We start from the raw sequence: 17,006 nt of genomic DNA on the forward strand, positions 1-17,006 counted from the left end.
TAATACTCTCCTCACATTCCACTTTCCTTCATCTGTTCCGAAACGTTTATCGTCCTTCCGGAGTGTAATAATGGACAAATATATCATCCCCTGTCTCACTGCGCATTGAGGATTTCGTAGCCATCTTGCTGGTATCGCATTAAACCTTCAAGTCGGCAACCCATTCTCATCTCTCGATTATCGCCACTCAGTTGATGAGAAACTCTTCGTGCACACACATTGCGGTATTGCAGGTTCTCGTGAATGATATGATGGGCTGTTTCAACAGAAATGTTCAATCTTTTTGCAGCTTTGCGTACCTTAATTCGACGATTTTCTTGAACAAGTTCAACCAACCTGCCAATGTTCTAGCCCAAATAGCAAGTGGTTTTTTTCAAAGGGTTTGTACAAATTGATGCAACCATGGGACAATGGTTCACATTTTTTTTTTTTTTTTTTTTAAACAATTTAGTGAAACTTATATATTGAACGTCTCTAGTATATAATCCTTATTACTAAATTAAAATCACGCCATCCGTGCCAGTGACCATATAGTGTGTATCAAATATAAGAAGCATAAAATTTCTTAGAATTGTTGCAATTGATTTTTGGGTGGTGACTCATCTTATTAGCTTGTCTAGAAAGTATTGAGCCTTTGGAAGTCAAAATTGAGAATACATTTATTGTGATTCGAAAATTACATCATACAACCACACATGCACCATTTTGTTTGATGACCTTTTACCATTTTTCCGGAAACACACAATCCTGTAGTTATAGAGCTTGTGTGTTTTCTGGTCAAAACATTGTGACTAGTTTTCGCAGGCGTCTTTTGAAACGAACTTAACAGCATTCAGGGTGTTCTGCAGAGACCGAAATAAATGATAATCTGACGTTGCCAGATCGGGGCTATATGGTGGAGAAATTGAGACCTTCCAGTCAAATTCTCGTAATTTGTGACGGATCGTTAAAGATGTATGCGGTTTGGCGTTGTCAGTGTGATATATATATGATATCCTTTCTGTTGACCTATTCCGGCCGAGTTTTTGAATTGCTAGGTGCATTCTCACCAATTGTCGACAGTACATTTCCAAGGCATCTTCTGCTCTTCGGTACCAGCTCGTTATGCACGATGCCCTTCCAATCCTATCAAACACGTAGCGTCGGTGTGGGCTTTGGCACAAACTGTGGATCATCATCTGGCTTCAACCACGATCTTTCTCGCACATTATTGTTATAGATTATGCTCTTTCATTACTCGTGATGAACCGTTTCAGAAATTAACGCGGTTTCGTTACGTTTTAGTAGAACTTCACAGATAGAAATTCCAATGTGTAAATATTTTTGAGTCAGATCATGTGGCAACCGAACGTCGAGCTTTTTTCTGTAACCATATTTCTCCAAATGGTTTAATACTGCTTGGAGTGGATGTATAGGTCATTAGCTATATTATGACTGCTTATATGGTGATTGTGCTCGATTTCTGTCAGAATATAATCCACTTTTGCTGTGATGGTTCCCTCACTGCTGAGAGCATTTTAGACTTCTAACTAAAAAGACCGAATCATCTTTTGATCTGTTGCTTTTGATAACACAATTGGCCGATGAACAGCACAAATTTCTTTACTGGTCTACGCAGTTTTATGGAAAGTTCACTCAACTACCTTGACTTTGATTATAAGACCAACACACTTTGCACTTATTGACTTGAACTGCCAGCTGTCAAATAACGTTAAGTGTGACTCATGCGACTCATATACCCTGAAATTTAGGATACGAGCGCGATCTTGTGCGCAAAGGACTTAATACCTTTTAGACTACCTGATATAAATTCTGTGTTATCAGTAAAATTGTTGTCGCAGTAATCTATTCTGATCCAAATTATCACCTTCGTTCTCTCTCTCCTGTACACAACGCTACTACATTCAGCTGAACCATCGTATAGTTGCTTCAGTAAGTGCTGCTAGTCAATATAATGGCTTGCGTTTAGGGCGATTCTCTGCTTAGGAGCAAGTGTTGGTCATTCACAGACATTATCAGCAGCAGCAAATCTTTATTTTCTATTATTTTAATGTAAAGTTGAATCATGTCCCTAAATACATTTTCGAATAAACTTTTCCCGAATATATTGATTTCCAACAATTAACTAATAATAATTGTGGTCCCCTAATTAATACCATCGTGTTCCGTTTTTACCGTAGTTATCAGCAAATAGTAACTTCCCAAACTGTAGTTGAGACATACTGTTGTCAATCTGTGGATCGAACCACAGTAACTAATAGTATGCATCTTTCTTCGTAATCATGTTGTTAGCTGCTGAAATTGTTCTACCATCGCGTAATATATTGATATTAGTGGGCTGAGTCAGAAATCGTGTGTATTCATAGTAAGTTTCTATTCTTAAACTACGTAGGCACGTGTTATACAAATAAATAAATAAATAAATAAAATAAAATAAAAAATAAATAAATAAAAATAAAAAAAGTGCTTTGAAGTACCTCCCAGAACAAATATAAAAAATATATTCAAGTCACTAACCAATGATGTTTAGTCCTCTCAATATAGTTCTCTCCGCTGTCTACACACATTTGCCAATGCTTAAATTGATGTATCGGAGGAAGCAAGCAGGGAAAACCTGTTCTAGGATGCTTCTCAGGACATCTATCATAGTTTTTCGGATCGGAATATGTCGATTCTCATTCACCAATATTCACACGGGAAAACGGTGAAATCCCTCCCATAGCAACAGATCGGGCAAATATGGACACCAGAGATACGAGTTTCGCATTGTCATGGATTATCGTGTCCAGATGTCTGCAGATTGGCGTCGAATCGCCAGAAGCAAACGTTTCATTACATCAGTGTAAAATGCCTGGTTCATCTGCCCTTGAGACAAAAATTCATGGTGCATTACACATCTTTCGATTACCTTTATTTTTGACAACTAACTGCTTCACATTTTTGAGACTGGTGAACCATTACCTCACCTTTCGGCATTCTCCCGCTTCATCTGAGGGTCATTTATGGCATTTTCCAACAGTTCGACGACAGTTTTTCTGGTTCCCTTCTGTTACTCATGTCAGTGTATGAGACACGATTTTTTCATTAACCTTCCGTTTCCCTAAATCATCATTTGAATTCCAATAAAAGGCTGTCCGTAGAGTAAAAATTGGTGATACACACGAAGGTCTTTTTGAAGTCCAATTACCATAAAGTCAATGTATAATGTTCATGTTACCTTACGTGTTTTCTCTAGCCTACCAGAGATCTTAATTGTAATTGTCTTTCTCGAACTTTGCGTCTATCGTGTCGTCTGTGTACCTACAATTAAAAGCGCCAAGAGAAACTGTTATATTAAGTGCAGCTCTGCCACCTGATGAGTTTACTTGGAACCACTTCCGTAACAATCATTTTGCGTGTTTCAGTATACAGTTTGGGGATTAAAGAGGGGCAGTCCTGTAACTTTCGTGACGATGATTTTGGTTAAACACAAATGTAAAATTTTGATAATATATTAATCATTGATTATTTTATGTATCTAAAGTTAGTGTTAGTTAGTTTCTAACTTGTGGATGTTTGTAAAATAGCTTAGTTTCTGGCACCAAGGTGTTAAAATTTAGTATAATAAAAGTGTCAATTGGTTAATTAGTATACATATATTTGAGAAATGTAAACAACAAATCTGTTTTTGATATAGTTGATTCATATAGAGTATAGCTCAGTATTTTGTAATTATGTAAAATAATATTTTTCACATATGAAATGCATGTATTCGTATTTGTAGACGTATCCAGATCACATACATTTGCTGTTTGGTGTAGAGGTAAAGCACAAAGGTAGAATGTAATATTATAGCTCATACATATAAATAAATGTTGATGGTTTACACTTTACTATTTTCTAGGTATCTTCCTCCTGAGTGTTTTGTTGTAGGCAAAAATCCACCTAAAATATCATCTAAGGTTGATGTGTGGAGCGTAGGTGTGATATTCTACCAGTGTTTGTACGGTAAAAAGGTAAGGTATTTTAAATTTGTTTAAATTATTAGCCAGGAAAATATACAGAAAGTATTAACAAGATCTATTGTTACCACGTACCTAAAAATATGAAGAGTCAGGATGATGTAGTATGACAAGATAGAAAACAGGGTCATTAGAGCCCTTCTATTTCAGGTGTGTCCATTCTTGTGCTGCTATCGATATGTTTTCCCATACCTCCCTCGAAAAAGGAGAGACAAGTTGTTGCGGACGAAATCTTTCAATTCTTGAATGCGAAAGCTTTGCCACAATGAATTATTTCACATACTTCGCTGTGCTGTCTTTGTTACCCATTCTAAGTAGCCTACGATCTTTATTCGTCAAGACCAAACGACTGAATGATAAATTGGCAACACAACTGAGATTATTCACAGGGCGGCGGGGGTGGGGCCAAAGTATGTTTCTCATATTTTCCGGGACAAACCTGAAATAGACAGACTCTAATATAATTTCTGAATGTGGGTAACTCATTACAAGTGGGACGGAATTTTGCAGAATACTCGTGGTGGGTACTGTCATAAATATATGATATTTTCATATGTAAAGTTCTGGCTCTTAGGAGTCTTAGATTCCTATCAGTTGGCTTTAAACAGTGAAGCTGTCACAAAAACGTTATCGTGTGAAGATATGTTATTATTTTAAAATAGTTTTAACAGAAGTACAGTTGTTGAATTACTTACATGGAGCAGATTCCGTAACCTGCTTCATTACGAACACAGGTGTAGTGTTGGTTTAGGAAATTTCCACTTTGCCTCGCGAATAAAAGTGAAAAACATATGATTCGTTCTTATTTTAGCTCCATGTGTAACAGGAACAATGTATTTGGCCATAATGTATCTGAATGGAGACTTGACTTTTGATTGTGAAAATATTTACTTTTCGTTAACCAAGCTTACTTTGTCGATGGTACCGGGTCGATGCTGATCTCATAAAGTTACTTTCAGATGTTTTTATATAAAAGCGTAATTGACTGAAACACATGAAACAAAATGCAGGACACGCAGAATAGACCAAAGATTCAGAAAAAGTGTGACTTGAAGAACCGTTGTCTTAGGAATGGAGGCAAAGAAAATGGCCCCTTAGTTATGGTTATTGTTTTGTCCTGGCCCGCAGTGAAGCATAATTGACAATTATTACACTAAAAAAAGGGCGTTGGAAGCTTTCAATCATTTCAAAAGGATGCAAAACGGCGTAGACTATGAACGGGCGTGCGTTAAGAATAGTTTTTAAGTTTCCACTGTTAGTTTTCTTTTATACGGAAATTAGATTACCCTCGTATTTCACAAATTGTTGAGGATAATTCGTGTACGTAAGCTTGTGATTGTAATTTTTGTAGTACAGTCTTATGTCCTTCTGATTTCACTTTTATCATTTTCACTTCATGTAGTTCAAGTGAAGTATTACTAACCTAGCATAAATAACGAAAATATCGCGAAAACAATATTCTAATATATTTCTTCCTACATACCATGACAGTCAAATTAAATTTAGTTTCTACCAGGTGAGATCAGATAATTTTTAAAAGTAATTTTGCTTCGCAGATTTCTCTCTTAAAAGTATATAAGATCACGGTATTGAGCCTTTTAACCCCAGTTGAATATCATCAAATCCGATCAGTCAATTCATCTAGAAGATACTGATAAGAAAAGAAAAATTGTGACAAAAGGTTGATTATTTTTAAGTTGGATGTATATGAGATGTCTTGGTTTTTGTGCTTTTCAATTTCTCTACATTTGCGTACAAAGGAAACTACAGCATATACATATTCTAATTTTCTTCAAACCAGATAATTATTTATTACGTCTAAATGAAACACAGAGTTGTAAGTTTTGTTTGACATATTGTATAGTCTTCGTAAATTGTTTTATCTATTTCGCTAAAAATCTTTTATCAGAACGAATGTACAGATTTTGAAGTAGTTTCAGCTTGGTATTGAAAGGGTGAAACCGTCTAGTGCTACAAAAAACTGTACTCACATTGACCTATTTGATCCATTTTAGCCCATTTGATCCATCCGACTAAAAGAATGTGTGGAGTATTCTTTACGCTGGTGGCTATATTGAAGTCGTTGATAGTATATTTCAAGGTCATACGATGCATTTATTTAACTCCCCATATCTAGTCTCGTAAATTTGACCTCCCTCGTCGTTTAAGCTTCCATTCTCACTGTTGTTTCGTATTTAGTAATAGTAGTCTAAAACTGAAGATGTTTTTGTAAATATTTGTGCTTTGTGTAGTTAATCAATGTAAGCAGTAGGGTACCTCTGGGTTATATTATGTGCCCTGATTTGTAGGTGCGTCCGTCTCATCTTGTTTTTGATAGTTTTCCTAAAATTCATTAATATCTATTCTCTGACAGCAAATACAAACAGGCATCATAAAAGATTGCAATTATTCCAAACTTCTTACTTTCAAGATATGCAGCGATTTTAAAGCTTCAGAGTTCATATTCTTCCACCTAGCTACTTCTCTTACTTTCTCTTATCCTGGACTATAGCTTCAACAACTCATATTATATTTTAGTTTGTTACAGGCCTGAACATGATAAAATTCCCTCATCATATCTGGTTTTTCAGCAACGGCATATAGTTTCATATTCATTATAACAGTGTACAATTTGAAATCCACTCACATTTTGACAAATGTTATGGAATTAAAATAATTCAAAATAAGCAGAATACATTTAAAGATGGATGTTTAGAATGAGACTACGGGCACAAAAGGTTACGGAATACTGACACACGCCTCTGTATTGAATATTTATTGCATAGATAGACACCGTGAAAACAAATCGGATTGTATTGAAAATCGATCCAGATGTATATTTTGATTTACGGTCATCTCTTGCATATCCTCTTATAATTTGTAGTTCATCGGACATTTTAAGTTTCAAATTAAGTGCGAAGGAATGTACTCTTCTAAAGGACGAGCTTTCCAGTTGTGTGTGTAGGGGGTGTCATTAATTAGTGGCTTAGACTTAGTCTAAGTTGGGGTTAAGTTTTAACAATGGAATGAAAAACTACCACAGGAGGCGTTGTACGTTTTAACTTAGGGTATCCTTTGAGGGTTACATAATGTCGACTAGTTACATTATTGATAATAAAGTAAATTATTGATAATAAATTGATAATAAAATATAATAAAATATTGATAATAATAAATAAGTCGAAGAATTATTGATAATAAAGTAACAGCAACATATCATGACTTGGAAGATTGAAACATGACCACACAGACTGAAATATAATTCGTCTTAGCGGTTCATAGCCTGTTATGTAAATTCTTTCTTAATTTCTAATGCGCGTATTACCATTATTACTTTTCGGGAAATAATGTTGACATTGAGAGAGTACAATAATAATAATGGGTGAAAGGACAGTGGAAACAAATACCAGAAAAAGTAAAAATTTTGTTTTAATTAAAAATCATTGTAAATGTTGTTGAAATAAATAGCAAGTATGTTAAAAATAACGTACTGTATAGTGAAATATGTTCCTTCTCTTTTCTAGCCGTTCGGACATAATCAATCTCAAGCGACAATTCTGGAGGAAAACACAATTTTAAAAGCTACAGAAGTACAGTTTGCTAACAAACCAACAGTCAGTAATGAAGCGAAGGTGAGTAATAGAATTTAAAAGACATGCAGTTGATGCTTGTAGTAATCATTTTCGAGAAGAGTATTTGTACTGATAAATCCTTTTATTGTTACATATCGTTTCTGTTGACTTGCTTCATCCTGAACCAACGTAAAGTTAATTTTTTGTAAATATGGTTTGTTTTACCAATGAAGTTCTCAATTAGATTAATACAGATAGTTTTTTTTAATAATATATTTATGTGAACATAATTTTGTTAAAAATGATTTCGGAAAATGTAATCTTCCTTTTCGTGTGTATATATATATATATATATATATATATATATATATATATATATATATATATAATAATAATATTTTTGATAGTAGTCATCATCATCATCATTAAGATTCCTGAACGGGAAACATTATCACAGTCAGTTCAACTTCAGTCATCATCATTATTATTATTCTGCCCTTACTGGCAGGTCACTTGCAGCAGCTGAGAAGTTTCCATGCTCCACGGTCCTCCGCTAACTTTTTCGTCTTCACATATGATTTTTCTAGTTAAGTGATAATGTAAAGTTTCTGCTCAAAATACTGGGAGCTTACCTGAATACAAACAATTTTTGGAAACTGTAATTAACTCCTATGGTTTATTTCTCTTAAATATACAATAATGATGATGATGGCTGTTAAGGAATCGAATATGCTAGAAGTGCTTACTTCCTTTCATATTTGAATAATTAAAAAAGGATTTTACACCGTCCGACAATTAAGAAATGAGACTGGTTTTATTGTGACCAAACAAACAAAGATAATGTAATAATACCTGTTTTTATCCAAAGTACATCTCTCAATACAGTGAGTGGCACAATCGCGTAAATAGAACGACCGCTGCAACTCAGTTTATGGCATGTTCCGTAATGCCGTTGTCACAGCTACTTGGATGTCTTCAACATGGTTTGGGTACAAAATCTCGCCGGGCCGAAACCTTGACTGGCCAAAACCTCGCGGGACAAAATCTCGCCTGGCCAAAACCTCGCCGCCCAAAACGTCGCGGGCCAAAATCTCGCCTGACCAAAACCTCGTTGTAACGATCTCGCGACACAGAATCGCGCCTGGTCTAAATTAAGCGAGACGTAGTGTCGCCTGGGAAGAAATGTCGTCAGGATAAAACCTGTTCACGACGATTTCTTCAATGTAGAATGTTCTATATATTACTATATGTATATATTTAGTAATAACACATAATTACATTAAAATAATGACAAGAAAAATTCTAATGCATGCTTTGGAAATCTATATATATATATATAAATTAAATGAGTATGTTTGTTACATTATACCTCTTGAGCCATCCTACCGATCTCAATCAAATTTTCAACATAGATGAGGTTCGAGCCTAGGATGTCTTTTATAATTTCACTTTGTCGGCACAACAAAAGGGAGGGGGAGTGGGATATATATATATATATATATATATACAAAGCCGTAGCTAGATTTCGGCGCCCGGGGCGAAGTAGGTTTCGGCGCCCCTACTCTCACCACACCAAGCTCTTCCTTCCTTTTTTTTTCTTTTTACTTACAAGAAAAGCAGCAGATATTGTTATACTACACTGAATTTTTATTAAGCTGCAGGCGAGGTTTTGGCCACGCGATGTTTTGGATGGCGAGGTTTTGGCCCGGCGATGTTTCGGCCGCGAAATTTTGTCCGTATCCCCTTCAACATTATCAAAAAGTCGTTCTTTTCAAGGTAACCTCAATGCAGTAAATAGAAAATAGTTGCAGGGGGACAAATCTGGAGAATAGAGAGCTGCTGCCCGCAAACACTTGTTTTTGGGGCAAATGTTGTTGAACAAGTACTGCCTGGTGAGCAGGTGCATTGTCATAAAGAACCATTTACCTGGGACTGAGTATTCAGGCCGAAGACGACGAATTCTCTTCATGAAACGCTCCAAAACCCTTAAATAAAACTGGGTATTCACTGTGTGACCTTCTTTTACAAATTCATGATGAATACCTTTACTGTCGTAGAAACACAGAAGCATTGAATTTCCTTTTCACTTCTGAAGTTTCGTGCCGTTTGCAGATCCTGGAGACCTCCATTCGGCACTGACGTTTAGTAGTTGGGTCAGTACGAAAACACCAACATTCATCCTCTGCAACAATGGAAAGTACGAAATTTTTATCTCTATGGGTTGTTTCCGGGATGTCACTGGCGTAAGCAGCATGGTCATGTTTTTGTTCCTCAGACAATGAGTGTGGTACAAACTGTGATGCTATCTTCTTACCCAAATCTTCCACTAAGATCTTATGAATTGACTTCTTGTTAACACCAAACTCATTTGCCATGATTCTCACAGTCCGAGTTGCCAAAAACCATGGTTTTTATCGAAAAAACCAAAAAACCGGTATTTTGGTTTAAACTTTTTTTTAAAAAAAATAATTTTCTCAATGTATTTATATCACATATGGACAGAAATAAGTTTCTTTCGCCTTGGTATTATGCAACAACCAGGTTAACGCTGGAAGGGGTCACATAAGCTTAAAGCGGAATTCAAACCGCTTCTCGGCTTACATCTGAGAGAAATTGTCCTACATTTGAACTCGAAACCGAGACTAATTGGCCACAAATGCGATGCCGACTCACTCACGGACTCCTGATAAAAATACGATGTAATGATCTTTACAAACCCGTTAATGTAATTGTCAAGAGTCATTTTAGAAAGACAAAAAGATGAAAATGAAATGAAATGAAATCTTTGAGTTTTACGTCCCACAGTTATGCCGGTTAGGCTAAAGGAGACGGTGATGATGAGTAATGAATGAAATGGTGGAATGAAGAAAGTGGGAGGAAACGGGAGGGCCCCGAGAAAACCCACGCACACGGTGTTTGTCCACCACAAAGCTCACTTGGCGGTGGCTGGGATCGAACCCGGGACCCCAAGCACCAGAGGTGAACGGTCTACCACTGAGCCACCGCGGCCCCAGACAAAAAGATGGTTGCACAAGTGAAACTATTATACAGAATTACATATGGACAGTTTCAAAATATTGCAGAGTACAGAAGAACTAATTTAGTCCAAGTTAGTTCACTACGACTTTTAATATCCAAGTTAAAGAAATACAACAACGCAATTTGCATATCAGTAAGAAAATTGAATAAAGATACTTCTGATTTCAATAAATGCCTCTCGTTGCGTTTGTATGACCCCCCAGAAAGTACGATATTTCGATGTATTTTAACAATAGTAAACATTCTTAAAACGAAACAATATTTATTTAGAATTTTATTTTGATTGCAATAATAATAAATTTTAAAAAATCACATCATAATCTTATAAAAATACAACTTGCTTTTGTAGTATAATCTCTTTCAGTAATGAATGGAGAATTTAGATCTGAATATACCATAAATAATATACGGGAGTGAAACGTGATAACCCACAAATGAGTGTTCATTAAGATTTTACGAACACTTACACTTTTACAAATATTTTTCGTTTTTAGTTTAAACCGGTAGGAAAAAAAAAAAAAAAAAAAAAAGTTGGTTTAAAGCATGGTTTAAAACACCTTGGTTTAAGCCAGCCAACCCTGTTACAGTCACAACGATCTTTCTGCACACATTCACAGACCTTTGCAATGAGTTCGTTACGAACAGACATCGGACGACCCGGCTGAGGTTCATCTTCAGTTAATTCCACACCACGTTTGAAAATTCACGCCATCTAAAGAGTTGTACACGAGACACACGTACCCCCATACTCTTTCCTCATCGAATCAACAGTTTTTGTGGCACTTTTACCCAGTTTAACAGAGAGTTTGATATTTGCTCTTTGCTCCATTCTGCCAGCATGACGAGAGCCTCTCAGTGAATACTAGTAATGGTGCCGTATTTCCCGTCATGCTTCGCGTGCGATAATGCGGTTTTGCCAGATTGTAGAAGAGGGATTACTGTTTCGAACGCATATATTAGGTTACGAATTACATTCACTGTTTCGTCAGAATAAATTCAGTCTCATTACTTAATTGTTGGACAGTGTACCTCAGTGCTTGTGCAAAATTACAATTGTAGTGTTAAATTTTCCAGTATTCTGTATTGTTCAGTGGGGGCACTTGTGGTAAGTCATATCGGTAAATAATAATAAATTTGTCGCTACCAAGTAAGGGAAGGAATATATATATATAATATGGTATTTCAAAACAACGCCGACAACGTTTGGGAGGTCGACAAACAAGATAAGACAAAAAATATAGACCATCCTGGGTGCACAAATGCTTCCTTTCAGAGCTATAGGCTGCCGAAAACATGAAAAATTTAAATTTAAAGGTCCATAGCTCCAAGACTATGGGACCTACCGTAGTCAGGTCAAGACTTCACTTAGGAACTTCTATCCAAATATCCAAGCTTCTGAATCCTGTGGTACTTCCACAACAATTTTTATAGAGGTAGTTGGTGTGTACTTCAAATTATATGCCCGTAGCCAATCTCCCTCTATAAAAATTACTTCGTGAGTACCTTAGGATTCTGAAACATGTATTTTTGGATAGCGGACATATTAATTTCTCAGTGAAGTCTTGATCCGTAGGTTCCATAGTTTTGGAGCTATAGAGCTATAACTCCGAAAGGAAGCATTTGTGCACCAAGGATGGTCTATAGTTTGTCTTATCTTGGTGTCAGGAATCACTTCCCAAACGATGTTGATGTTGTTTTGAGAAACCCAGTATATATATAATATACACCCAGTATAATATACACAAGATTGGTAGCAATAAAGTTTCAATTTTTACCAGTGTGACTTCTTCAAGAGCCACTAACGAGTGTAATGACATTCAGACCAAGTGTTGATTGTTTTTCTTCCGTATCTCTACAGAGTTTCATTCGAAGTTGTCTGGCGTATCGCAAAGAAGATCGGATTGATGTGTTCTCGCTAGCTAGACACGAGTATTTGCAACCTCCGATGTCAAAGCATGGACGGCAGGCTAACAATCAACAGCAGCAGCAGCAGCAACAACAACAACAACAACAACAGACTTCTTTCACAACCGGGATGTTTAGTGGAATGAATGCCTCTAGTTCTTCATAGTGACAATAGGGTTTCTAGGAATAGTTGAACTACTGCTGAGTGAGTGGGTGCGGATGAATGTTTGTGAACCTTCAGTGATATGATGGGTGGATGTTTGACGAAAACTCATGGACTAGAAATAATCGTGTTAGAATGTTCGTGTGTTACAGGAGTCAAGTTTGGCTTATACATGGTGGAATTATTGACAAGATTATTGTGTACATAATTATATCTTCCCCAAGCAAGTTAGCAGCTTTTGTTTGAACGACTGTACTGTTTTTCGATAGTGTACAGTGGATTTTATTAATATTGAAGATAAGCATTACGCTGCTGTGTTATTGTGTTGAAACAATAAGGACAGATTTCCACTTAACTCTCTATTATTGAAGTAGAGGTTTTGTTAAAAATATACATAAATATATATATACATACATAATATATACTGTAACAATGTCATGTGTGGCAGGATGATCCAGTTCACTGTAGTCATTAGATTTATCGTGTCCTTTCTTGTGAACGAGGGAGCAATTCTCGCACTGGTCATGCCAGTCCCAAGTGGAAACAAGTCACATTCAAGGTATATCAACCCTCCGTCTATTTCCTCCTTTGAAATCACGATACGAAACTGGAAATCCTTTTTCAACCTGCAAGTGGGCAGAATGAAATCTCCCAGTGGCATGCCACTTACGAAAGCTCAGAGGAAGTTGGTGTAGAACATGGCTGAAAATTGAAGCGCCCTGGGCCTCTCCGGAAGAAAAGTAAAGAAAAATGCAGTGCTTGTCACGCATAATGAAATATTCTGTGAATATGTTCATAATTTTCAGTTAATTGTTTGTATTAGGCATCGAGTATTACTATCACCAACTTAATTTCATTGCATATTCGTAGACTGGCTTCCAAAAAATAAAACAAATGTAACATGGTTTATCTGTATATTATGTTGAAATAATATTAACTATGAGTATTTGGAAGATAGTTCCAAGCTTCATATTGTAAGCCGTGGAATTACATCAAAGTTACTTGTAATTGTATAACTATGTTTTCTTAAAAAGCTAAGTTATTTTTAAGTGACCTTGTTCAAAGAAAAAAAAACTTGTACCATGAATTGTTGTTTGCTGTATAACAGTTATTGATATGCAGTGTAAATTAATAGAAGAAAGCATTATAAAAAAAATTGTCATACAGACAATCATGTGTCAGAGTAGTTATGAATTTAACGTGATTTTCAGAGAAAATTCTGTTAATTCTCCGAAATGAGAACTGTTGGCTTGTGTTGTGCTGAAACGAGAGGTCCTGTTGAGTGTGTGTGTTCAAAAGAGCAGGAGTCCATACCGGGTATGTTAAGTGAGCGACAGTGCAGCAGTGTGCTCCTGGGAAGCAACAAACCTGGATTGTTTTATCTTTTTTATTTATTTTTTTTAAATTATCATTATTAAAAGAAAATCGTGGTTTCTTACGTAAAACTGTTGACGTGGAAGTTGTAAATATGTGCATAGTGAAGTCCCTGTTTTGGTAATTTCTCAGGGCTTCATTTTTTTTTTTTTTTTTTTTTTTTTTTTTTTTTTTAATCGACACTGTTGACACAGAAATATTTCCAATCTGTTACTCAGTTTCGGTGTTAAGGAAAACCACATAAATGGTGGTGCATGTCTCAACAGTGCTTTTAACTTTCAAAGACTACTTTCCAGGTTTTCTCGTCAAGTTGTCAGTTTCACAGTGATAACAATCCTGAACTAAAAGTAACATAAGTTTATATAAACCTCTATATATATATGTACATAATATATATATATATTGAAAAAACAACTGTGAAATCTTGTATCCAGTTCTTAGTTGCTAGCTCCATAGATTTATATTGTATAGGTTATGTAAATCTCGTCCATATAGGACGTGTCTGATACCACAAGACTGGCAACTTTTGAAGGTTTTATCACTGTTGAGATCTTCCATGTTTGTCGTAGATTTAAAATTACGATTTCTCCTTTAAGACCAAAAAGAAACAAACAAACAAAATCCAGGCAGTATGGAATATTAGATATTTATAAAACATCACAAGGCTGAAAATCAGCATACACGCTATATATTAAAACCTGACCACAACAGTGGGGAAAAGTGTTTCCGTAATGAAATTGTTAGTAATGAAAATTTTCTGTCCGTAGTGTTTCACTTATATATAGTATTTATTTTGTTATCGGTATGCTAAGTTAAGTCTTTTTTTTTTTTTTCAAAGAAAAAGAAAAAATTATTTTATTGAAGCATAGTTTGTTAAATGTAGTAAAATTAATTTATTTAATTTGACGAATATTCAAATTAGCAAACTGTCATTGGCCTTGTGAAGTACAGCAGTAGAGTCTACGAGCCAGTGTGCCTCAATTGAAAATTTATTAATTACAAGGAAATCATGTTCCTCTTTCAATATCGGGCTTGTTGTTTCCTAAGAAGAAAGAAAAAAAAACTTCACATAAAAATAAGCGCAATTGCTTCTGTGTATTTATATATATATATATATAAGAAAACTACTTTTCACTCCTCTGGAAAGGTTAAAAGACCAGTGAACGTAATCCTAGAAACAAATCAACTGTCTTATTAAAATGAAAGAAAAATTACTTTTTCATTATTTTCATTGTTTTCCGTGATATAAGCTGAGCAAAACCAGTGATTAACTTGCTCAGTGCGTCGATTTCGATGTTAAAATTGTATCATAAAGGGGGGGGGGGGGTAAAAGAAGTCCACGTATTAACGAAAAAAAAAAAAAAATATGGGGTCCTGCTCTCTTCCCACTTGTACATAGTTCTCTGCATAGTGTTGAAAACCCTGTTCTCATGGTTGAGCATTTTGTACGCTCATTATGCTCAGTAAATCCTGCTAGGCATGTAATTAAACCTTACTGTTGGTACATTGTTCAGTATTTATACTAAAGAAGTTTTCAGTGGGATGAACCACATCTTGACATTGACAAGTCCCACGTAATGTAATAAAGGGTCACTCGATTATAATATTGGAGTCCATTTTTAATGATTTCTGTTCTCCATAAGAGTTGCCACTCACTTATCAGAAACTGAAAGAATACCCGATAACCCATTTATTTGATTAAAAAAAAATTTGAATATAACTATACTTCTTATTCTAGTATTAATCATTATTCTACAAAAACATTAAAAACAAACGATATATGTTGTAATTAATCACATTGAAGTGAAATTGCTTCAATTATGGTTCTAAAATTTTAATAATACTGTGTATCAATTCGGTGTATCCACAATCGCTGTTGTGATCATATTTAACAACGTAGACTATGCAGTCTGCGAATTAAATAGTCCGAATCCGAGTGACTCAGTGACGCAGAACCTGTATGAACCAATTAAATGAGACTAAAATTTATACTGAATTCACATTGTTATTTTCGACTGGTTTCAACAAAGCAAAAAGGAAGTACTATTGCAGTACGTGGCTGCGAAAACTTATAGGTTAGAGTTTAATCTACTCCTTATTCTCGACCTGTTTCATATTTTGGTAAGTTACCGTGTAACACCAAAAATACACATTTACATAAACGTATTTCGCTTCCAATGACACACAAGTCCTTCAATAAGTTGATAACATTGCCAGCTATACTCAAATCAGTACTTACACAGTAAATTCACGACTATTCGTGTGCGGATTATCCAATTGTTGAGTTATTTGTGCATCATCATCATCATCATAAGTATTCTGCCATCATCGGCAGGTTACTTGCTGCAACTGAGAAGCTTCCATGCTCCACGTTCTGCTAACCGCTTAGTTTTCACACGAATTTTCTGTTTTGATATCATCCATTAATTGCAATCTCCTTCGGCCCCTACCTCTAGCACGTCATTCATGATACAATTCCTTCCTAGCCAATGTCCCAACCAGTGTATCTTTTCAATAATATTTTAAATTGTTCTTTTTTCCTCCACCATTTCTAACAGCCTCTCGTTCTTTTTCCTCTCAACCTAGCTAATTCTTTTCCACACCCACATTTCGAAAGCTTCCGGTCGTTTTTCATCATTTTTGCGTAATGTCCATGTTTCTGACCCATACAATACAATACTCCACACGAAGCATTTTGAGTTTTTTTTTCTCAACTCTTTATTCAAGGTCCCACCCAGTTCTTTGTTAATATGGTGGGGGAATGTATTTGAAAGATTGGAACAACAAGGAATTTTGAATACGTGTGAACTATTCTCGCATAACTAGCAGCACGCATGTCAGAAACTGCAACACTCAAAATACAGCTGTAGTATAAAGCTAGATCGTACAATACAGTACTTATCTTCAGTAGTTTGCCCATACTGTAAAGCAACTGCTCTTACGAATGTATAT

General features: G+C 35.6%; 1 protein-coding gene across 14 annotated transcripts in view; it reads left to right on the forward strand.

Annotated features, from left to right (window-relative positions):
- Tlk (Tousled-like kinase) overlaps positions 1 to 15,658 on the forward strand; it is a 221,741-nt gene extending 206,083 nt beyond the window's left edge. For all 14 annotated transcript variants that reach the window (XM_081741436.1, XM_081741437.1, XM_081741441.1 and 11 more), the window contains 3 exons: positions 3,884 to 3,995; positions 7,526 to 7,633; positions 12,471 to 15,658. In XM_081741436.1, the coding sequence (XP_081597562.1) occupies positions 3,884 to 3,995; positions 7,526 to 7,633; positions 12,471 to 12,683 (433 nt within the window). In that variant the 3' untranslated portion in view covers positions 12,684 to 15,658. The remainder of the gene's footprint in view (positions 1 to 3,883; positions 3,996 to 7,525; positions 7,634 to 12,470) is intronic.
- Positions 15,659 to 17,006: the final 1,348 nt, after the last annotated feature.

The sequence above is a fragment of the Thermobia domestica genome, chromosome 15 (assembly GCF_964235325.1).
Source record: "Thermobia domestica chromosome 15, izTheDome1.hap1.1, whole genome shotgun sequence".
NCBI classification, from domain to species: Eukaryota; Metazoa; Arthropoda; class Insecta; order Zygentoma; family Lepismatidae; genus Thermobia; species Thermobia domestica.